Here is a 25142-nt window from a genome sequence, read left to right on the forward strand (position 1 = left end):
ATAGGTCCAGTTAACATATTTTCTGTAGTACCAAACCATCCGATCCCTGTCTCTGTACGATGTTGTGTCCACTTTTGACAGGATTCCGCCCCTTTTCATCCAGATAACGACCTTTAAACCTTTCCAGATTTGACACAGCTGTACACCCCCTTCTACACACATTCCAGTAAATTTTCATTTGTCTAGCTTAAACACAGTGTCTGCAATATCAACAAATAGCGGGGTTCTGCCTCAGAACATGGTACAGAGTCCTAACGCCTTTTAAAATGTGCACGGAAAAATCCCAAGAATAATGATATTATTTATATAATTTTGACCAGTCCGCACTATGAGTTATCTATCTTTTTAAAATTATGCCCTGGTCAAAAAGGGGTGTGGCTTCCCACATCACATGGTGGAATAACTGGTTTATCCATTTCCCCCAAGCTCAGCTGGCTCTCACAGGCACTGCCCCTCCCAGTTTCTCCCAAGAGGAAGCCATTTTACGACCCCCCCAATATAACATTTGCCTGAGCCCAGGACAGGGCTTTGTTCAACTTCCTGCAGTCTGCAGGTACCCCTCCCTTAATTCAATCAGAGAGGTGTGATCTCCTTTTGGTGGGGGCAGCAGGATGCAGCCAGGCCTGGGAAGAGTTGTTGAGCCAGTTCAACTCCTGTCGGGGGTAGTTGTCAGGCAGAATTCAATTTCTTTAAGTCAAGCTTCAGCTAAATGTCCTGTTTGTTCCCAGTTTAAATCAAACTTACAATTTTTACACATGCAGCTAGAATGCTGATTCTAAGTTCAAAACCATGACATTTAACAGTTGCAAACTATGTGACACTCAAAAGTAGGTCACTCATTTAATTTAAACATTTCGATTTTAGTGGTTTTAAATCCAATTTCAATTAAGCTGCTGACATCCACAGCTCAGCCAGTTTTGTTATAAACATTGTTTTGGGCTCTTCATCTTCCCAGATTTTGTATGCACTCAAGAATACATTCTGCCAAATGTCTGCTGGTGTTCATTGAGATTTTTGAATATCTTGTGATGTTTAAAATAGGCATTTTGAGCTTGCATTCATGGAAACAAAGGTGATTTTAAGGCGCTTTTGGTCTAACACTGTTATTTTTCCTTTGACACCACCTTTCACCCCTGGCGCTTCCGGTCCATCATGCTGGCACTGGTGGGTGGCAGGTTAGACAACCATTTTGGTGTGTGCACAACCGCGCGGTTTTCCTGGTTCTGGGATGGAATGATGGGCGGCGACAGCTCATCCCCACATCCACCCAGTCACCCAATCTATTGATTTAGTTTTGTTCTGGGATAGAATGATGGGCGGCGACAGCTCATCCCCACATATACTGCGTCTGATAATTCAACATGGGTCAAAACCCTTGACAACATGCACACACACACGATTTAAAATGTTGTGCAGTTGTGCACTGCAAAATGCACATAGGTGACGAGTACATGGGGACAAAGGGGGCAAATGCCCCTTCAGTTCTTTAGTAACAGGGCAAAAACCTCACCATATCCCCATAGAGATGTTTAACAGTTTTCTTTCAGTTTCTGCCATCCCGCCGTACATCCTAAGTCAGTGATCTCCAACATGTAACTCTAAAGCAACATGTTGCTCACGGCACCCTAAAATGTTGCACACCAGTTGCTCTGGGCCATGGCGTGGAGGCCAAGAACGAGGCGCTGAAAGGATGAGGCCTCAACAGCAGTGTTGCTAGGACTGTGCAAGCCAATGTTATTCAATGAGCCTGCATTGGTTCCAGTTGGCTTGTATTTGTAGATGAAGGATTTGAGATTGTTGCCACAATACAAATTATTTTTCATATTTTTCAGAAAATGTCCTTACTCATTGCAGTTGCTCAGCTGGAAAATGCATTAATGAGCAAAATAACTGGACTATGTGCGCATGTTAGTGTACTGGAGAAAATTGTCATCTTCTGTTCCTTTGTACATCTAGTAATTGCAGAATGGATAAATAAGTGCCATGCATACCCAGCTTGCCTTTATTAAATAATTAGCATAAGCTGATTGTTGTACAGGTGCGGTTTGTTTGATGCCACCATGCATAATATGTATCAGAAACATTACTATTAGTGTCACCGACATTTAGTGTTACGTCATGTCCTGGTGTATACACTGTCAGCATTTGATACTCTGTTCACCTGGCACGTGGATAAAGGGCAGATAATATTAACATCCAATTAGGTTACTACATTTTAAATAACAAGCCAATTAATTAATCCTAATACACATTTAACAACACCACAACTCTCTATTAAGTGGGCTTCCAATGCTCAATTTTCCTAACCAATATTTGGCCCAAAATGTCCAGTAAAATCCCTTTTGGGGGAGGGAAGAGACACAAAAGCTTCAGAAAATGTTTATTCCTAACCATTTTTTCAGCAATGGAACAGGCCCCATGTGCTTTACAGTACACTATTTGCCAGTACACAGCAAAAGAATTTTTAGCGGGTAACCCCCAGAGCCCAAATAAAGTGATCTGTAAATCCTACTATGTACTAATCAGTATTACTGGCCTTGTATGCTTAGGAATGCACCATTTACCACTAAAGATCCCGGAAATTCCTTGGGCTGAACCCCGAAATGCACCTTAATAATAATAATTTGGCACTTATATAGCGCTACGAACCCTCAGGTATCTGAGCGCTGCTTATTATTACCCACGGTGTGTGGTGCTCATTTATCGACCTCGGAAGGATGAAAGGCTGAGTTTAAGATCAATGCATTTCTGACCAATTTTTACTGTCTAAACATTTGCACTTTATTGAAAATATTTTGAGCGAGAACCCGAAGCCTCGTAATGTATATTTAGTTCTACCATATTTTTGAACAACTTGACTGGCTCTAGCTCTCTAAAAATGTCCTACTTGCCACTTAGTTTCCTGAACATTTCCTGTAAAAAACCACTTGGGTGTTCATATTGTGCTGGGCGTAACATATATGAAATGCGTAAAAGTCTTGTATAAGGCTTTTACGCCTTTCATTCACGTCACACCCCACTTTCATTAATTGCTTTGGCGAGAGGATGGGCAGATCATAACTTAGGATTCCAATGCCCCCTTCCTTTCTGGCATGCAAATACTCCAGTAATTGCGCCAGCATGCATTTTCATGGAGTCGCAAGCAGACGGACTCCATAGGAATCCATTGTAGACGCCGTCTGCCAGGCATATTTGGCAGGCAGCCTTTTCTCAATTTGCACAGCGGAGGGCAAAAGGGCACCATAGAAGCATGTATGCCACCCTTTTACCTCTCTACCATGCAAATGAGGACAATAGGCAGCAGGGATTGGTTTACACAAAAAGTGTAAATGTAAAAGGTCCCCACCATTTAATAACGAGGCACTCCAAAATTAGCTCCTTAATGTAAAATGAAGTTAAAAGCCATTGCAAATTACCTGGACTAGAATTTCATATGGTCTAGATAATTGTTAAATACTGCTAATTAATATGTTCTGTTAGCAATCTTCAGTTCATTACATTTATACGTTGTGTTTCAATCATTTTTCCACCGAGTGCCGATATGTTGCGAAGAATGGATGTTGCTTACCATTCCATTTGATATGCACATTTGACTCGCTCTGCACAAAAGGTTGGGGACCCCAGTCCTAAGTGATTTATTCGTCTGTGAAGTTTAGGTAATGGGGAAGATAAAACACTATTGGCTTTTAAGTCATATACACAAACTTAGTACCAACTGGGCACTCACATCAGCCCCTCGGACCACCTTGAGCCACAGAGCTCTGCATCATCAAAGCCCTTGCTGGGAGTTCCATCGGCATGCAGAGCGGGCTGTTCCTTCCAGCATAGCCGCCATCGTCGACCCGAGGCCAACATGATTCCCTCCGCTTTGTGGGGATTGGCCGTGGCATTCCTTTTCATCTGCTGCACATGGAGCTGGCAGGTGTAGACGGCCCCTTATAAGGGCCCCATTTAAGGATTCTACCATAACCCTGTCTGGGCCTGTACGGGTGCGAACGGCGCACCCCTGTGCCTTTGTATTCCGGATCCAGCTCTTCCCCTCATCGCCTACTACACCTCTGATCTTTGTGGTAAGGTGCCCTCACTGCAACCTCGTTTGTTTATGGGTCTGTACTTGCAGAGTTTTTGCAAAATCATACTCCCAATGTTCTTCGCTGCATTCACCTACTGCTCATCCCCCTCCTAAGTGCAGCCTTCCACTGCTGCATTCATCCCGGTCTACTTGCCTCCCGACACTCCGAATTGGCAAGTCTTCCGACCTGCGCTGCTCTTTTGTACTTCCTCCTGCCCATCGCTTGTATGTTTGGAGTCTGGTAATTTCTTCAGTCTACCTCGTCTCCACTTAAACTTTCTGGCTACTAACTTGCGCTACCTGCGCACCCTGCCGTCCATTGCCTGCTGCGAGCGGACTCTTCACTATCCTGCTGCAACCTGCTGACTTCATCCCTTTATCAGCCTGCGCCACCTGGCATTTTTTCTTCATTGTCTGTATACTTGATCCTGACTTTGCACTCAGCCCAACGCTGCCGCTGTTATCCTAACACCTTCTGACCTCAATCTAGTCTGCATGTCTGATGTAGCATTCTGAACACGAGGCCTGCTATTTCCAGGCTGCAGTCTCTTATACCGACTTGCCACAGCGGATTGTCTGGCTTTCCGAATTGCAACATACCTACTTGAGGCGGGGCTTTCCATCACTGACCACCCACTCCAATGGTGTTGCTTGCTGTCATGGCTTGCCTGCATGTCTGATGTAGCTCCTCAGTCCACGAGGTGAGGCTTTATCCAGGCTTCAGTCAATCCTACCTGCTTGTCTCAATTGCATGTCTGGTCATTCGTTAATGCAGTTTTACCTACTTGTTGCTGCAATTTTCTAAAGTGTTCTACTTATTTTACATGCAATGTACCCTCACCTTCCCCACCTGCACTTCCTTTCTGCCCTCTCTTCCCCCCTTTTCATGTTTAGCACATGCACATTCCAAATTGTCTTACGACCAAGTCAGAATGTTTTGTTTCCTTCTCCTCTACCCCTCCTCCTAGACTTCCACTCTCCACCACTCCCCTGCTCCAATGCTATAGCACTTGCACGTTCCGAATGTTTCAAGACCTTTTGTTTTGCACTCTCTTCCTCACCCCTCACCCCTTGTCTTGACGCGCCTGGAAACACAATTTTGCTGTTTAGTGCGCATTACAAATAACCAATAATGAAATTAAATAATTTGTAAAAAGAAAAAGTGACAGGGCTCAAAAAAGTTTGGCTCTCTTGTGTCGGCCCACCGACTGCTGTTCCGCCCCTCCCACTGCTGCGGCTCCATGTCACCATGTTTGGAGCCGCATTAGCCACTGCCTATGGCACGGGCTAGTGGTGGGATGCAGGGGTAAGAGGGGCATGAGCGGAGGGAGTATCTTGTATTACACTTGCAAAAAACAATGGATATTGTAGGTTTAGAACGCGTTCGCCCCAAGAGGCAAAATTCATGCTTTTAAACACATTTGTGCACCATGCTTGCTGTCCCCAAAGAATTAATGTATTTGATAAAACGGTAGTGAACCTTTGGATAGTATTTTATTGGTCCATTTTGTAAAATGCAGCACACACACTGGTGTGAGGATTTCTTTTAATAGTAATCTATAAATGTCAAGCTGTAGTTTAAAAATTATGTTTGTTTGAATGAAACTGATGCAGTAATTAAATTACTTTACCTTAATGATTGTTCATATTGTTATGTATTAAAATTGAGTGATTCAAAAATTATGTACAGAATGCATCACTCAGGTGGTTTAATCGTAGTCTTCAGGGTTGATCTCTTCGCTGTAACAATTTACACAGATGTAACTCTCAGGCTGAATTTGCCTTTAGCTCAGATATGTCAAAGACACAGAGCTTTTCTTGACGTCCACAGAAAAGTTGAACACATGATATAATACAATGCTTGCTGGCTGGGGAAGCTAGAAGCTACCCTGGGGCATGCTGCGTGTGCAAGAATGACTACAAGCAGGTGGCCCTAATACATGTCGCCTTTTTTGGTGTGATTTGGATCTTAAAAGCATTTTTGCAAAATCCAGAGGGCATTTTTAGTTTTGCATTAACTTGCATTCTAGTACTTAAAGTCTTCCAATGAAGATGGGGAAAATAAAGCTACGACTGTATACTTTGTTTTTAACATATTTCTATTAGGATGTAGATGTTGGCTTGTTATGTAATTTGTGTAATTTTCAAATAATCTCTTCGGAATATTCTTGAAAGCCCAACTATGGCACACATGACATTTGTACAAACTAGAGCTGAAAATATAGGTTGTCAAGTGCCGAAATTGCAGACTAGTCTCAAATCCAGTTTCACCACTTAACTAAAGTGAGGGCTTGGGCAAATCATTTGAATTCATACTCATTGTTGCTTTAGGTGCAAAAATTAGCAGTCCCTAGAAGCAATCTAGTTCACACGATATGCTCTTCCCAAAAAATGTCACTACTCGAGGCATATTGCCACTGAGGGTCTTCCAAATCTAGTTTTAAATCCGGATATGCGGTCATCTATTTTGAGGAGCTTATTTGAAAATATTAGGAGGGATTGCCTTATGCCCAATACTTGGAAGAAAAGTTATATAGTCTTAATTTTTAAAAAGGTCAATAGGACTAATCCTGGTAACTATCGTCCAATAGTACTGCAAGACTCTACAGCAAAAATCTTTGCTTCCATTTTTTTTAGAATAACTAAATAAATGGTCTAATAAAATTGGAAAACACAATTTGAAACACGGTTTAGATCGAAAAAAGGGACATCACTTAATGGTTTTATAGTTATACTCTTGTAGCAACAGGTGCTAATACCGAATAGCAATTCATTATTTGGTGCATATGTTGATCTCTTTTTTGCATTTGATCATGTTGATGAAACTCACTTATGGAACCAACTCTGGTCTTGGGGTATACATGCAGGTCTACTAAAATTAACAATGGGCTTATACCTCGACACCACTTTGTGTATTAGATTGTATACAAGTGGTACACTAAGTAAAGAAATATTAACGTTTAAAGGACTATGCCAAGGTAGTGTCCTGGCACCAGCATGATTTAATTGATATGTTTTGGATTTAATTGGAGTTATAGAAAACATTAATACATTTCCACCGAAACTAGGCCATTTGAGAATTCCGGCCTTATTATTTACAGATGATATTAAGCTGTTTGATAACATGCAGTTAGGATTACAATGCATTATTTCTTCATTGGAATCTTCTAGGAACCTTACCGGGACCTTAACAAGTTAGCCCAGCCGCATCCAGCTTCTTGCCCTCCTGGTCAGGCTGGACCGAGCAAGGAGATGAAGGGTTTGAAGACCACTTCCTTGCAGCAGCTGAGACTGTTGCTGGGTGGCCTCAGATATTTAGGGCCCGTGTCTGGGACCCTATACTTCTTTTCCAGCCTCTCTTTTTTAGTTGGAGCAGAGTAAGGATTCCTCATTACCACCAATCCGTCCTCCCAGACGTCGTCCAGTAGCAGGACCAATACCATAATCTTGCTGGAGGATTCACTGCGTTGGAACAGGAAGCCCTTCTTTTTCTCTTCCAGGAAGAGGTTGAAGAGCTTAGCAGCCAAAGATATCGTAGTCTGGAAAGATTCAAGAGAGGAGCCTCTAGATGGCAAATCTATATCTGGCGGCTCACCATCTGCTGGGATGGGGTCCTGAAACCATGCCTGCCCTCTGGGCAGACATCCTCTGGAAACCATGGGGTCCTGAAACCATGCCTGCCTTCTGGGCAGACATCCTCTGGATATGTCTCTTCCTCTTCCTCCGAAAGGGTCGAAGGTTGAACCACAGGAGTAGGGGTTAATGCCCTGGGAGGCCTCACAGGGGGTATAACCTGCAGCTAAGGAGCGCTAATGGGCTTCGGCAGAAAAAAAACACTGGCAGTGACTCTCTGTCCATGCTGAAACCTCTCAGGAAGGTGAATATCACAGGCACACCTGGCGAGGGCAGTGCCATCAACCAAGGCTGACTAAGGAAACGGCCACCATTACCATAGAGACGGTAACCGTAGTCCTCAACAAGTCCGTTGATGGGACAAAAAAACGGCACTGCCGGCCTGGCAGACGATGTCGTTGACAATGATGTCCTGGGCGACAATGGTTTTGGGGTCACAGACAAAGACTTTGATGACGATGAAGAGTGATGCTTCATCAGCGGGGTCCGAGGGGTTGATGGTGAAGGAGTGGACGACACCGCAGCCACATCGCTCATCGACGAGGAGCGTGCAATGACTTTGCCTTCTTAGGTACTTTCCCCCCTGGAAGCGTCCTCAAAGAACCTCAACCTCTTGCCATAGGGAGTATGCTCTTTGGACCTGCTAGCCCTGGAAGAGGCATGACTGCATACAGATGCAGTGCCAGAGGCCTTACCTTCCTCAAGCCACGCCACCAATCTCCAATGGCGATCTTTCCTCGTATTTGGGAAGAATGACTGGCAGATGGGATGTCCTTCTACACTGTGGTGCGGGTGAAGGCAATAGATGCACTTCTGATGGTGTCTTCCATGTAGATGTCCTTCTGACCGTATCTTGAGCAAGCCTTGAAGAGGCACTTCATATCGGCCTCCGACATGGTGCGTGTAGAAGGCCCAAAATGCAGCTTGCAGCCTCATATGGACTGGAGATCCGACAGAGGCAGGATCTCTATCGGCAATGGGTCCCCGGTGCTGACAAGTCAATACAGGGATGGTTCAAGAAAAGAAAAATGATCTTTAATAAAAAAAAATAGGCGGAAGTTCGAGAAAACCGAGGAGTGAAACTCGAGGACTCCCAACACGAAAACGTGCAGTAAAAATCTGAAGGTGGCCACCAGGGGTGGACCTAAGGAGGGCTGGGGCAGAATGACCCAAAGTGACAGCAATAGGCTATGCAAGCGACTAGCAATTTTTAGCTTAAAGCTATACTGATTTATATTACTGAGGATTGCTAGCCTGACAACTGTGAATCTTCATAGCATGTAAATCCATGTAAGACCCCATGCTGGAGAATAGAGGGAACCAGAACCATACCCACATCGAAACAGAGTATTTTGCAGCACATTTTCAGAAGGAATTGGGAGGGAAAAATGCCTAAGAATTTACAAGAAGCACTGAACGTACAACAGCTCAGCAGCAGTTGCTGAACGTGCTGCACTACCTTTGCAGCTTTCTGGTTTGCACTTGTCACTCAACATGCAAAGAACTCGGGCTGTGGATCCCCAAAACTACTAAAAATCACTGCATTACATGAACTTCATCATATCACCAAGACATGCAATCCTCAACTACGCAAAATCAAGCACATCTTTCCCCAGACGACTTCTGCACTGCAGTATGCTGGATTACTTTATTATTATTTATTTGTTTAGTTCCAAAAATAATTTTACAAATTACACATTATATATAGAAACATCATAAAATCATCTTAGTTCCTCATAGGACAACTTAAAATGACTTTTACAAAGTATTCTAAAAATAATTATACAAACACATTTCTATAAAACAATTTTATAAAAACCCATACTAAAAATTCTAAATCTTTGTCTAAAATACTCATACACCGAATCTGGACATCCAACAGTCAATCCACTTCTTTTAGGTGGTTATACTCAGAGATTGCCTATTCACTTTCAGGCGCCATCCCTAATTTAGGTGCTTTTTGATAATATCCCACAATCGATACATGGCTAGATGGACACTCTGATTCTCGGTATTCAAACAGTAATTCCAGAAGGCATCGTCTTTAATAGAATCATAGGAGTGCACAAATCCACCCAGGATGGTCATATTTTCAACCCCCAGGGCAGTACATTCTGTCAAAAAGTGCTTAACAATCTCCACCATTGCGGGTTTTTTGCAAATTCGAAAGCATCTGTCTTCAAATGGGATCCCCAACCAAACACCAGTGCAAGCTAATACTAGTAAGTGATTGACGCGCAGCCGCAATCTAAAGTATAAAACAGAGGGGTTAGGGCACTGCTTCAAGTATTTCTGTGATTGTAAATATTTGTATGCGACTCCTGATAGGAGGGAGGAGCTGCATAATGTTGCCAGGTGGATATAGTTGTTTACATTATCCCACGTTTTGGCTTTGCCTTTAAAAAATACGCTTTAGTATGTCATATTTAGCTCCACTTTGAAAATCAGGGCACCATCCGATATCCCTATAGGATTCGGCCACTAACTTCTCAAACTCTTCCTCCCTACGTCCTTGACAGAGGGAATTACAGTCCGCCAAAGCAGCAAGCAATTGGCATTTCGGATTCGAGTGCATTTTCAAATGCAGTTGGCCGTGTCGAATCAGGAATTCGCCCTTGAACGAAACCAGGCCTAACTCTAAGCAGATATATTGCATTGATGTGGAGGGACTCAATCTCAATATCTGTTTCAAAAAGATTCCCTCTAGGACGTCCATCCATGCCAAGTCACTTATAGCCAAGGCCTCAAGCCCATATTGCACCATAGGACAAAAACACTTTTTATAGTATTATGATCCCCTTCCAATGAAAATCCTGCAGTCTTTCTTGCAAAATTAGAGATCAACTGCATCAGTCGAGGTGCTTTAGTTCTCTCAGCTTCAACTATGTTTTTATGGGATTTCCTGCAGCTCATGTCTATGCCCTAATCCTGGATTACAGAAATGCTCTCCTCACTGGACTCCCCAACAGCCCCTTTCCCCCCTCAAAGCCATATAAAATGCAACAGCCAGACTCTCCCTCCACCTACTCAAACATTCACAAATCACTTCAGCTGTCACCCAGCTCCACTGGCTCTATTTCTCTCCTCATAATCCCACTCTACAAGACTAAATATAAAGTTTTTTACATTGGATGATCTTACTCTGTGTGTTCCAAAGGATGTAGAGAGGCTGCCAGGGGTCATGATGCAGCTTCAGGTTGTCCCAGAGAATCTGGATGAGCACATACTTGCTGTCTTCTGACATACAATCACGTGGAATCTGGAAGGTGTCATTCATAAATGAATTATGGCAAAGCAATTTTTTCACACACATTTGTATATTCATTTTAATATCAGCATCACTTCATAGTAATATACATTGTATCAAAACATTCAGTAAGGCGCATATGGCAGTCTGACAGCATCAGAAAATGCCAGAGGTCTGACTGCTACATCTTTTGTCAGATAAAACATAACCACCTTTGTGTGGTAAGAACAGTCCATACATTGCCTCGGAATCGCGACACAAGAAAAGTGAAATTTGGATTTACATACAAAGTTTAATATACATGAACTATTATTGACACAGTGAGACGTTTATGAAAAAGTGAGGTCTGTGCTTTACCTGCTTCAAAGATAGTTGGAACTCAAATGATGGAGTCCACATTTGAGTGTTGTAATTTTTTCAATGGCAAAAAGGCCTAAGACTAATAACGGGTCAAGCAGGAAGCATTAAGAAGATGGGTGATCAACTGTGCTCAGGCAAAAGGCATGGACAATATATGCCATCTTCTTTTATGTAATCTGGCAATACTGTCCCAGGGTCAACTGGGAAAGAGATTCAAGAAATGTCCGCGGTAATGTATAGGATCTCCTTCCAACATATTCGATTTGGGAAACTTGAAATGCTGCTTCCAGAATTCAAAAGCTTTTATTCAACAGTGTGCGCAATATCAATACAGGTTAGTGGTTTCACAATTGAAACTACTTAAGAACATTATCAAACATTAATCAAATCGCTTTAAACAACCACATTAATATGTTCAAGAAACTAACCAAATACTGTGTAATTTAAGGGGGAGTACTAACAATGCTGCTGAACATTATAACACTGGCGCAACAATTCTTGTAATGTACTAACTGCAATGTTCAAATATTCATAACTGAAATTACTATACAGAGAAAAAGCCAAGGTATTTGAATGGAATAAAACTGTATGGATGCAGGTAAGATGTTAATACATTTCTTTCTAACGAAACCAAACATTGCATGAATCCTACGTTAGGCTATATAATTTGAGTCACCAGCATAGTGGTATTAATCTACCATTTTTTGTCTAAGCAAATTGTGACCCTGCCCAGGGTATTAAACCAGACTGTAGTCTGTGGGAAGGTGAGAAAAAAGTGAAAGCGGTAGAAAGTAAGTTAGCGTAGTAATCGGTGAACAAAATAGAACACACCTGGTTGAACAAACAAGAGGGTAGATAACAAGAGGTAGAAGACGCGTGTGAGCAGGAATGTATGTAGGGGATATGTGGCTGTACGTAAGGAAAGGCAAGGTAAAAGCAGGGGGCAGGGGTAACAACCTTAAGGGAAACTTTCTCTTTAGATGGATTCATGATATTTTAAGAGGGCTGAAGAGATTTAGTAAAACTAGTTATGGATGTGTGATGGCCTTGAGAAGTGCTCAAGAGTTCAGATAGTTTTGTGTCTATACTGAAAAGTAATGTCAAAACTCTCTCGTTAAGAGTCCCTGCAGGCTAGCAGAGGCAAGTACAATTGACACAAGTGTCTAAGTGCCTAAGAGTTGGTTATGTATTCAGGGTATGCGCTTGATACAATGGGAATGCATAGCTCTCAACCATTTGTGTTGCAAAGGCGGGTGAAATCACCCGATTTTGTTTTTGGCGGGTGAGACGCCCATTGGAATGAATGGGCGTGCAGGAGGCTTGGCGGGTGAGTCAGCCATTTACAAGGCAGGTGACACCCGCCAAAAGCGTGTGAGTTGAGAGCTATGGGAATGGGAGACATAAAATGGCATTCCCACCCTGAGCCAAAAATCAACGGCCTCAGGTATGAGAAAGAAAATGTCTATTCTTAAGTAGAATGGAACAGGACCGTAAGTTATTGAAATTATTCTTTCATAAATAGTGCTAGAAGGTGTTGTTTGTCATATAGGTGTCCATTTCTTTGTCCTTTGTATTAAGCAGAAAGCGCACAATATGAACTTTAGGGTCAAGAGATAAAATTGTATTGGAGGGGAGATAAGGTGTCGATATATAAGATTAGGATAAGAAGGAGAGTCGTACAATCGGGTATGATACGAGTTGGGAGTACAGCAGAAATGATAGGCAGATATAACATCAGCAAAACCTAAATGAGAATCAACCAATTGTAGAACCCATACGTGTCAACATGAAGTTACAAGTCGAGTGCAAGAAAATCTGAAAGAAACTTATGAGAAAATGTTCACAGAGGTTTCTTAAATACGGACATATGTATCTAAGGATAGTGGAGGGGGAAGGTTACAGCGTATGTGTTTAAGCGTCAGAGTGAAGCTTTATTTGCCCTTATCGAGACTTCTGTGGGTCCTTCGACCCCCTATCTTTTCCTTGAATTGCTTTGAAAGTAATGCACAGAACCTTGAAAGCAATTATCCTATACAGGTAGCCAATGTAGAGACTGAAGTGCTGGTGAGATTTATGAAGATCTATGAAGTCTGGCAATAAGGAAACTGGGGCACCTAGGTAAATGCATAGTCTAATCTAGAGATTACTATTGATATTATAGCTGTGCATTTTTGGGGAAAAGCTAAACATGGGAGAGTCTTTCTGAGGGATTTGAGGTGAGTGAAAGCTTGTCTGGCGACAGTGGTGATTTGAGGTTCAAGTGAGAGGTTAGCGTCCAGGGTCACTCAGTTTTTGAACGGCCTGGGAATCGGTTAGGGTTGAAATGGTTTGATCCGTTTGTTTTAAGAGAAGGGGTTTTAGTTATGCTTTCCCAGCTTAAGGATTTCTGTTTTTTCTGGAATCAGTGAGAGCCGGTTGTGTGCCATCCAGATGTCTATTTTTTTATGCATTCTGAGATGTCGTACCTAGGGGCAGAATTGCTGTGTGTTGTAAGGATGAGTTGTGTATCATCTGCTGAAGTAGAGATTGAACATTAGGTGTGAGAGTGAGGCACCTTGTGGTACCCCAAAAGGACATTTGTTGAACTCTCAGCGGAAAGGTGCAACGTAGATGCATTGCAATCGGTCAGTGAGACAGGACATTAGCCATTTGAGTTCTTCTCTAGCTCTAATATCACAGTCAAATAGGCACTGGTATAGGATATCATGGGAAGCCAGGGCAAATGCTTCAGATAACTCCAGGAGTATGAGGGCCAAGGCCTCATTATGATCTGCGCTAAGTTTCATCTGATCCAAAATAGGGAGAAGAACTGATTATGTGCTGTGACCAGCTTGTTCAGGGTCCAAGTCATCTTGGTCTTCAATTAATTTAAGAAGCCGGTAGTAAGCAGCTTTATTTGAAAGTCTAGCTTGATAGCCGCAGTTGTAAATAACTCACACCTCATTGGGATTGTCCTGATGCAGCCCTGCTTTTTTAAGTAAAGGTTTACAGTAGGCTAATTTGAAATCTGGGGGAACTAATCCTGTCATGAAAGAGTTGTTTATAAGAGTTGTCTTAACTTGGGGGGGGGCGTGGCCAACCGCCATGTGAGAAAGCCGCGCTTCGTCGCAGCTCCGTCGATGCGCCCATCATTTTGCCCACAATCTGCATCTAACTTGAATTAAACTATACCTGCAACCCGGAGATCGCCTCAGTACAGTCTGCTGACCTTCCGACGGTGGTCCGAGACCTGTGCGCGGTTCCAACGAGGAGAAACACCGTGGTGTAGGTGGAAAGTGCATGGCCTAAAATGGCGGCTGCCTGCTGACGACGGAAGAGACGAGTGCCGCACCGCGCCGAAGAACAGAGCGGAGGAGGAGGCTTGCTCCGGCTGCCCGGGGAACTGCTGGCCCTGTCGTCCGTCGGCCGAGGACTGCACCCGCCTCCGTGCGCCTCCCCGGCGCGTGGCCCGCGGCAGAGGCACACATCGAAAGGCCTGGACCCGAGGATCGGCCACGCCCAGAGGCGACACCACACTGCGAGGTACGGAGTGGAAGTGGGGCTGGGGGAACATTCGGCTCAACTGATCGAGCCCACTGCACCACCCCGGAGAGAGGCCGCACCCCACTGCCGGTTGAACTCGAGGCCGTTGTGCTCCGGAATCAGGGGCCCGCCAGGACCGCAACACCCCCCCAGCGCCCCAACTCGCCGGTGCCCCTACTTAGACCACCGCGATGGGCACCACGGAGCACACATTTGCACTGAACTGAACTGCATGACCACGCGCTCTAGGGTTGCGCTCTAGGGTAGCGCCACTCCAGACCTCGACTACCAGCCCCAGCCCCGGTGCCGCTGGCAATCATTCCAAGCCCGCCTGCACAAGAGATGTCCGTAAAAGGCACCAGGAACAAGCACAAGCAGACAACGATGGAGGCATTCGCAGCCACAGGCGCCTCCAAACCAGATGCCGCTGCCACAACCTCGGCGGCCTCGGAGGAAGGGCCCCCCGAACCCACGAACTCGCAACTACTGGAAGCCATCATGGCGCTCCAAAAAACCATGGAGGGCAAAATAGATGCCGTGGCCATCGATTTAAATCTACTTAGACAGGATGTGCGCTCCATCGCAGGCAGAACAGAAGCATTAGAGTCCCAGGTAAAGGAAAACACCGAAGCCAAAACCCGCCTCTTGAGTGAGGTAGATGCCCTAGCCCGAAAAGTAAAGAACCTCGAAGACAGGGCGGACGAGGCGGAAGGGCGGGCGCGCCGCAATAACATCAGGATCATTGGACTGCCGGAGGGAACAGAAGGAAACGACCCCACGAACTTCGTCGAAAATCTGCTGCTTCAAGGGGTCGGAGCTGGAAAACTGTCTCAGGGGTTCACCATCGAGAGGGCGCACAGATCTCTCACTAAACGCCCACCACCGGGGAATCCGCCGAGGCCGATAATTGCTAAAGTCCTCAATTACAAAGACAGAGAGACTATCCTAGCTCACTCACGGAACGGGGGCTGCATAGAATTTGGCTCCGCCAAAATCGCAATCTACCCGGACTATACCCTCCAGGTTCAGAGGAGTAGAGCTCAATACGCCCACATTAAGGCCAGATTGAAAAATGCGGGCTTGCGATACATGCTACTGTACCCGGCCAGACTAAAGATCATCCACAACAATAGAACGCACCTCTTCGAATCGCCAGCAGAAATAAATGAATGGATGGACAGGGAGCAGATCCCTGACATAGATGGAAGGCAACGGAAAACACGAGAAAAGGGCACCCCCAGGGAAGCCTAATGAAACCTCCTTATTGGGAAGCATGCAAAGTAATCTCACCTTGCAGATTGTGGCACCAATGAGTGTCTAGGAGCTGAACGAATGGCACCGCGTGGTATCGGACACTACCAAGGGGATTGGCCCGCACCCCCGAATCTCTTTGGGTGACTAACCCGGCCGTAGGGCACCAAGAGACCGTAGGTCTAATGGAGCGGAAACGGGGATGTCAGAACGGGGGGAACCCCGCTAGACTAGTTCTGTTAACGGCTAACGCCAAGTTCACTGTTCGTAGGGACGGGAGCCCGCCTGTTGGAATCCCGTCCCAGTTAGTTAAAGGGGAAGTCCAGGACCACCTTGATCACCACACATCACCACTCCGATCTAGAGTCAGCAGGAGCTCCTGCCAGAACAAGCCACTGAACCGCATACAGATAGGCCAGAGGGCGACGCCACAATGCAGCCCACCCACATACCCACACATACGCCACATCCATGAATAACGTAGTCAAAGTCATGTCATGGAACGTCAGGGGCCTGAACAGCTACATTAAACAGCACAGGGTCCACACCTTCCTTAAACGCCACAAGATAGGAATTGCCCTATTACAGGAGACCCACCTGAATGCACAGAAGCTAGCAGCACTGGCTAAGAGTTGGAGAGGAACCCTGATAGGCACCACGTATTCCAACTATGCACGGGGAGTTCTGATATGGATTGCCCCCTCCATTCCCATCAGCCTAACATACACTAACATCGATAACGAAGGAAGGATGGCCTTGCTCAGAGGCACCATTGAAGGCAGAGAATTCTGCCTAGTGAACACTTATGCCCCTAACCATGATGCGACGGTCTTCTTCCGTTCGTTATACACCCGGCTCAGTCCGGACAGAGACGGCACGCTCATATGGGGGGGGGGGGGGGATCACAACTGCACCCTTGATCCACGCATGGACAGATCGGATAGCAAACATACCCGCCCCTCCCCTCCCGCTAAAATATTGAAAGCCCTTTTACATCAATACGCCCTACTAGACCTCTGGAGGACTCAGCACCCAGAAGGCAGAGTCTACTCCTTTTACTCACCTCCACATGCGGTACACACTAGAATTGACAGTTTATTGGTGAGCGAAGAACACTTAGACACATTCGAGGATACGCAATACCTTGCCAGAGTACTATCGGATCACTCCCCCATAGTAACCTCTTGGACAATAATGGCACCCCGACCCCCCATACCCACATGGAGACTCAGAGGCGAAGCACTGTTAGATAAGGCATTTCAGGAACAGATCAGACAATGCACGGCAAACTATTGGCAGACGAACATGGACAGCGTCCAGCACGTCCGCACGGCATGGGAAGCTTACAAAGTAGTGATCAGAGGGGAGATGATAGCCATCACAGGGGGAGCCCAAAAATCTATCACAGCTAAGTTGGCTAGCGCCGAAGATGGGCTGAAGCACCTAGAATCTATAGCCTCCTCAGACCCAGCCCACGTACACAAAATAATCGAACTAAAGAAGGCCTGCCTACAACACTGGGAGGCCCTCGGGAAACTCAGCTACACCAAGTACATCGAAAGAAACCACGCCCTCGGTGATAAACCGGGCAAGCTACTAGCGTGGCTTTGCAAGCGGGAAACCCCCAGAACACCCATCTGCCGCATACGCGACGATAACGGCATAGACACGCACTCACAAGCCGCCATAAACCACGCATTCGCTGGGTATTACCAGGCCCTCTACACCGACTCCCCACCGCCCACAGACACTGAAATAGAGGATGTACTGGACATCATTAGATTACCACATCTTGAGGAACACGCAGCTGAATCCCTGGAAGGGCCAATAACCCCTGAAGAGGTCGCAGTGGTCATTAGAACGCTTCCCTCTGGGAAGGCACCGGGCCCGGATGGACTCCCAGGCGAGTTCTACAAGGTCTATGAAGACGAACTAGCCCCGTTACTCTCTCAAGTCTTCAATAAGGCATACGATACAGGTCAACTACCTAGCACCATGAGGGAGGCGACCATCATACCACTCTTAAAACCCGACAAAGATGGCGCAGAGTGCGGCTCATATAGGCCCCTGTCCTTACTAAACACAGATAGTAAGGTACTCGCGGCAATTCTGGCCATGAGGTTACGTAGAGTCATCCCGACCCTGATCCACCAAGACCAGACGGCATATGTGCCCGGCAGAACCATCACAGAAAACCTACGCAGACTGCACCATGTCATCCACAGCACCGAAGGCAGACGGACGCAATGCGCAGTGGCGTCCTTGGACGCCCCCAAAGCGTTCGACTCAGTGCGCTGGAAATGGCTCCTGGCTACCATGTCCAAGTTGGGGATAGGGCCTAGCTACATTAAGTGGGTCACACTCCTCTACACCAACCCAGAGGCCAGAGTACGCACCAACAACACCTTCTCACACAAATGGGAGCTTTCTCGAGGAACTAGGCAAGGATGCCCCCTATCACCCATGCTGTACATTATGGCTATAGAGCCAGTGGCAGCATACCTGAGACAAGAATATGGAGATGGGGGCATAATGGTAGACGGGGTGAACCATGTGATTTCTATGTACGCCGACGATATGCTCCTCTAGCTAACCAACCCCGCACACATACTGCCCTACGTACTAGAAACTTTAGACAGATTCCACAGATATACGGGGATCCAGATCAATCAGAATAAATCCTGCCTGTTCCCCCTAGCCGCCTTGAGCGGAGAAGCGGCCGGAAAGCTTCGCAAACTAGCCCTGAAATGGGAACCCTCCTCCTTTAAGTACCTGGGCATTAGGGTGCACAGAGACCCCAAGACAGAGCACGCGCTGAATACAGTAAGGGCAAAGGAAGGTCTGGCAAAATCAATGGAGTTCTGGAGCAGGCTACCACTATCGGTGGCGGGCAGAGTGGGCCTACTAAAAATGGTGGCGCTACCCAGACTCCTATACTTCTTCACCAACGTACCATATAACATACCACAACAATTCTTCAATGAACTACATAGGCTGTGCAGGACGTTTTTGTGGCAAGACGGAAGGCGCAGAGTCGCCCTGGAAACAATGCAGAGACCGTATGACAGGGGGGGCCTCAGGGTGCCTAACTTCGAACTGTATTACCTTGCCGGACAATTGAAGCACGTGATACAATGGATGGCCGACGAGGCCACTACAGACACTTGCCTGCTGCAGCCAGGAGTCACGCAACTGCTCCTCAGGGATCTGCTATGGTCTGAACCCAGAACCAAATAACCTCACTCGTACCTGATCCTCCTAGGTATCCAGATATGGAAAAGGGCCTGCAAGGCCGCATTGCTCCCGGACCCCTACTCTCCACAGATCCCAATAGCTGCCATCATGGCTAACAGACCGGGAGGCCAAAGGATAATAAGAGACACTTGGGAACCTTGCGGCATCGCCACCCTGGGCGACCTGGTGGACGACCAAGGAATCTTAAATTTCACGGAGCTACACAAAGTCTCTGGAATCCACACGGGACAGTTCTTACTACACAATGCAGTGGTCAAGAGACTAGCAGCTCGCTGGCCCACGATGGAGAACTTGAACACCGGACACGAAAACATTGAGAGCCTGCTCGGGGCGGCGGAGGGAGGCCACGAGACCTCCAGAATATATGACACATTGCTGGACAGCGTCACCCAACAAAGCCTTAAGTGTAAGGAAACGTGGGAACAGGAACTTGGATCACAGTTTGAAGACAAAGAGTGGGAGGCCATAATGGTATACCACAAGAAGGTATCCAGGAACGCCAGGTTCCAACTCATCCAATTTTACATTACGAACAGAGCGTACCTCACGCCAGACATCATTTCCAGATTTAGTGGAGCCGTGAGTACGGGATGCCCCAAATGCAACGAATCCCACGCAGTGATGACACATATGTTCTGGGGATGCCCCACCATACAGTCCTTCTGGGCCCAGGTCAAAACTAAGGTGGCCGAGGCGAACATCACCCTGGAGGTCCACACGCCAAAAGCATGTATCCTCGGCAGACACCCCAGAAGTAAGAAGAACAGACCACTCAATAAACTAAAAGACCTAATGTATATACTGGCAAAGAGACGCATTGCCATGAACTGGAAGTGCCCGCAGGCCCCCTGCTTGTTAACATGGTGGGAAGACCTCCGCAAATGGACGAATGCCGAAACTGCGGCTTGGGAGATGGCCCAGTGCCAACAAAGACAGGACACCTCAGACGACCTACTACAATGGGTGGAGCTAACTGTTACATTGTTCAACCCCAATGCAGAAAGCTCCTCTGGCGACGACACAAATGACTCACAACAATCACAAAGCTGAAACTTGTGGTGTATCACGTTTGGGTCCGGACAGTTGGGATAGGGGGGAGGGAGGGTGGGGTGGGTGTAACTGCACTTTGTTTTGGTGTGTAACCACGTTATTGGCACAATGTAAACAATAAAAACAGATTAAAAAAAAAAAAAAAAGAATTGTCTCAACTTCTGCCAGTTCAGGAACAATGAGAAGTGCTTTGAGCACAGCAGGTGGGCAGGGATCTGTTGGCGAACCCAACATGGAGCTCTAAGTAATGAGGGATGCTAATTCTGGTGTTGCGAGGGGTGAAAAGGGGATGAACAACTTACTGTGGTGAAGATGGGGTGAAGAGAGAGGAATGATGGTGGTGGATGGTGTGGCCTGCTGTGGTCATTTGTGCTTGGATGTTGGAGCCTAGCATGAGGAGTTTGTTGTAAAAGTGGTCTGAGAGTGAATTACAGAGGTCTTGGGAGGGGGTTACAGCAGTTGACTTGGCACTAGGAAATTTGAATTCTGAGATAATTTTGAAGATCTCCCTTTGAGGGTGTGTGGTATCAAGGTCCCTATGTGAGTAGTATTTTGATTTGACTTTCCTTATCTCAGAGTGATAGCCACATCTATGTCTAATGTAGACTAATTTGTTGCTCTGTTTGTGATTCTTTCTCTAGGTGTGGATCGGTGAGTTGTTTGTCTTCTTTACATTTTTGGGTGTGGTCCAAGAACCATCTGTGCCTGTTTGGTGTTTTTTTTGTTTTTGCCTTGTTTAAAGGGGGCAGTAGCGTCAAGTGCTTCAGATAGCCAGTTGTTAAATGCTTTTGCTGCTGTTAATGGGTTTGAGATAGCAGGGGTGGGGGTATGTTATCCTTCAGTAAAGGTAACAAATAAGATCAATTCCTTATAAGTTTCTATAAACATTTGCCCCTGAAATTGATTGCTCAGGTCTTATTGGAGGAATCACAGTGAAAGATAGTGCTGGGTGATCTGCCCATGGCATCTCCAAAGAAGGAATGGCCCTTAAGAGATTGGGAGGGCAAAAGAATTGTATCTAATGTGTGCCGGGCTGGGTGTGTTGCATTATGGCTGAGCATATGGAGGTCTAATCCTTCAGGGTTTGGGATTAGGGTTTTGGAAAGCTTGTTGACAGTAAAAAGCCAGATGTTGAAACCACCTAGTGTACATAAACTGTGCCGTCCAGAGAGAGAGCTGGAGATTAAGTCAGCAAGTTCAACTCCCCATTTAGCATTGTAGGTCTATATATGAGAAAGAAGGTGAAGTAGGATGAGATATTCCATTTAAGAAGCATAGATTCACATAGGGGTGTAGCAAATTCTGGAATACCGGAGATATGTAGGGAGTCCCTGAAGATTAACGCGATTCCTCCAACTCCTTTGCTTCTGTTCTTGACAATTATTTTGTCTCCTCGGGTGATGGCTTCGTTTATATCATGGGAATGTTCTTCTATGAGCCATTTTTCAGTAAGGAAGAGAAGAAATAGTTCATGGTCTGAAATTAATTAATGAATCTCAAGTATGTGTTTGAGCAGGGATCACACATTGAGGAGGATGCAGATAGGAGGGTCCTGGTTATCGGGAGTAAATGAGGTTGTAGGGTGTGTAGCAGCAGAGTGTGTTTAGGTTGCATGTTGCATTGGAGGCCACAGAGGTGTGGGGTATTGTCTTGCGCAATTTGGTCCAAGGGAGACATGATGGGTGTTGGGCGTATGCTTGAGCATAATGGTAGATGCAAATTAGCGAGATACAGAGGGCTAATTGGGTGAAGTGGTTTCTTGGTTGAATGTGTATGTTTGTGAGAAGGGGTGTTATCTGCCTGAAGCTAACCTGAAGAGCAGAGGTTTTGGTTTACGCTATCATGCGCGGTAGACGGAGATGAACAGTCTATGGGAAGTGGAGAGACTAGTAAGATGGAGGTATCTGGGTCTTGCAGAAAAGACTGAATATTATTTGGTTGTCAAAGCCCATGTCATGATGCCTACCTCCAAGGAGCCAGGTCCGACCCAGCAACCCCAGAGGCAGGCATCATTTCCTCCAGGGGAGTGCCAGCGGTCCCAAGCTGGGGCCCTTTGGACGCAGTCCTGGCGCCTTAGGCGCCAGGCTCATGTTGGACCCCTGTCCTGGCGCCTTAGGCGCCAGGCTCATAAAGCTAGACATGTGTTCAAGTGTTTTAATGTGCACTTACCGGATGCAGACCATGCTGCTACATCCAGGCCCTCTTGAGGCCTGAATGGAACTACTTTACCTGTGGGACTACTTTCCACCCGGGTGTGGTCGGGGTAGGATACATACCTGTGCGGTGGAATGATACACACTTGGAACTTCTACCAAAGCTATTTAAACCACACCCTATCAGCAACTCACGCTTCGCGTTGTTCTGCTCCTCGCAGCTGGACGCTCACCGTGTCAGCTCCTGCATCTGGACCTCAGCCACGCCTGTCAGTATCCTGGGTCACCTGCAAAGGGAGACAAAAGACCTTACCTGCTAAATCAGCACCACTGAGACATCACACCGACGATCCTGAAAAGGAAGACATCACTTTTAAAAGCATTTCGCTACGATCGCTGCAGCGCTGCATTTCACTCACCTATCCTGGACGCCTCCATCTTCAGCAGCGATCATCCGGATCCACAGCCACTTCCCAGAGCCTAGAGAGAAAAAGACAAGAACAAGGTGAGAGAAGGAAAGGAATAGGAAAAGCTCAGTTTCCTTCTAAAACTTACCTGTTGGGTCATTCCCATTTAATTTCGGGTCTTGCCACTTCCAGGCATTTTCCAGACCCCGGCCCCTATGGGGAAAAAAGACAAAGACATTGAATGAGCGAATGCAAGGACATTACCCGAGCGCTCATCCAGAACTTACCTGTCATTTACTGGAACTGCACGTTTCACTTCGGGTCGGCGCCATTTCTCCGGCATTCCGAACCCCGGCCCCTAAGGGGAAAAAGACATAAGCATTAGCGCTTTCTGCAACAAGACAATGAACATTATTATTAAGCTTGGACTTTTGAACTTGCAGCAGAACTTTTACAGCGCCTTACCTGAATAGTCAAGCTTACCTGAACTCCCTTCAAACCTCAATCCAGTGAAGTAACTGGGTTTCAACGCGCCCCTGCATCAGAAGCAGGATGGAGAGCTCATCCTTCCTGACCCTAAGGTGAGACTTCACGGGGAATCGTGGAAGGGTATCGTGGAGGGTTGGAAGAAAGTGGGAGGCTTGAGCATAACTCAGTCAGTAGGTAATACTCCCTTTTCACGCACAGGGGAATATTCCTGCGAGCCAGAGAAGCCAGAGTAGAGGGGCCCTTCCTGTCCATCTTCAGTGTCCTGCGCTTCACCATTGAAGAAGCACCAGCACTCGAAGCCAGACCTGCGCCTCCGTGGGAATCAGGTGAGCGTTACAGAACGCGAAGCCCACCCACAATCTCCCACCCGGGCGCTATGGAGACTTCCGAGACTGACCAGCTGGCCCAGCTTTTGGGGGAATTGCGGGCAGAGGTGCACTCAGCCCGCCAGGAGACTAACGCTCTCAAAAGAGAACTGATCCTATCCAAGGAAAGAACAGATGACCTAGCCAAAAGGTTATTACAGGCCCAGGCAGGGCACACTCCTTTACCTAATTCCGGAGACATTTCCACATCAATGGGTTTGAATAACCCGGAACAAATCAATCTACCTGGACACATGCCTTTGGCCCCGCCTGAACGTTTTGCGGGGGATCCCAAGAAATATGCCGTCTTTATGAACCAATGTCGTTTACACTTTCTATGCAGACCCGGAGCCTTCCCTAACGACCAGACCAAGGTAGCCTTTATACTATCTTACCTCAGTGGCAGTGCTGCCGATTGGTCTATTCCATTGGTAAATCAGGATGATCCCATTCTCCAGAATTTTCAGGGCTTCCAGGCCAGCATGGAAAGATTGTTCGCTCGACACTCTCAAGGACAGGCCCTTGATAACGAACTGCTATCCTTACGACAAGGTAATCAGGATCTTCTGCCCTACATTGCCACCTTTAACAGACTGGTTGTGGAAACTGGATGGCCAGAAAACAAAAGGATCACATTGTTTCATCGAGGCCTGCGCGGAGAGCTTAAGGATGTTCTAGCTCAGATAGTAAACCCACCCCAGGTCTGCGCAGACTACATAGACTTGGTGGTTCAACTTGATCACAGACTTCAAAACAGAAAAGCAGATTGGTTCAAGTACGAAACCCGAATACCGATCAAAACCCACGCTAGCTCCAAGAGTACCGACGTATCCGAACCTATGCAAATCGGTGGTGTTAAAGGACCATTAACGCAGAAAGAACGAGAGAGAAGGCGGCAAATGCAACTTTGTCTGTATTGCGGGACTTCCGGCCACTTTCTTCGAAATTGTCCAGTTAAACCACCTAGGTGGTTGGAGCTACTGATAACGAATTATTGACACCTGATTCGGGAAACGACCTAGCCCGACAAGCGTAGGGGTCCGCTTGCCGAGCTTGAAAACTAACTCTTTGACCTCGCACTTTGTCATGCCAATGGTGCTCGTGGACCCAAAACAGCCTCAGCAGTTGCATGCTATAAAAGCATACATCGACAGTGGAGCTATTGGAAATTACATAGACCGTGAATTGGCTTCCAGGATTAAGCTTCCTCTCCGCCCGAAAGTAACCCAAGATGTCATTACTACAGTAGATGGAACCGAAATAGCCTCAGGGCCTGTAACGCATTCCACTGTTGAAGTGACACTGGTGGGTCAGGACGGACATCGGGAAGCAATCGTG

At 46.3% G+C, this 25142-nt stretch overlaps 1 protein-coding gene across 8 annotated transcripts in view; it reads right to left on the reverse strand.

Annotated features, from left to right (window-relative positions):
* DENND4A (DENN domain containing 4A) overlaps positions 1-25142 on the reverse strand; it is a 2028245-nt gene that overhangs the window by 110084 nt on the left and 1893019 nt on the right. For all 8 annotated transcript variants that reach the window (XM_069624248.1, XM_069624254.1, XM_069624251.1 and 5 more), the window contains one exon: positions 10847-10964. In XM_069624248.1, the coding sequence (XP_069480349.1) occupies positions 10847-10964 (118 nt within the window). The remainder of the gene's footprint in view (positions 1-10846; positions 10965-25142) is intronic.

This window comes from Ambystoma mexicanum, chromosome 11 (assembly GCF_040938575.1).
Source record: "Ambystoma mexicanum isolate Mex_15411 chromosome 11, UKY_AmexF1_1, whole genome shotgun sequence".
Classification (NCBI taxonomy): Eukaryota; Metazoa; Chordata; class Amphibia; order Caudata; family Ambystomatidae; genus Ambystoma; species Ambystoma mexicanum.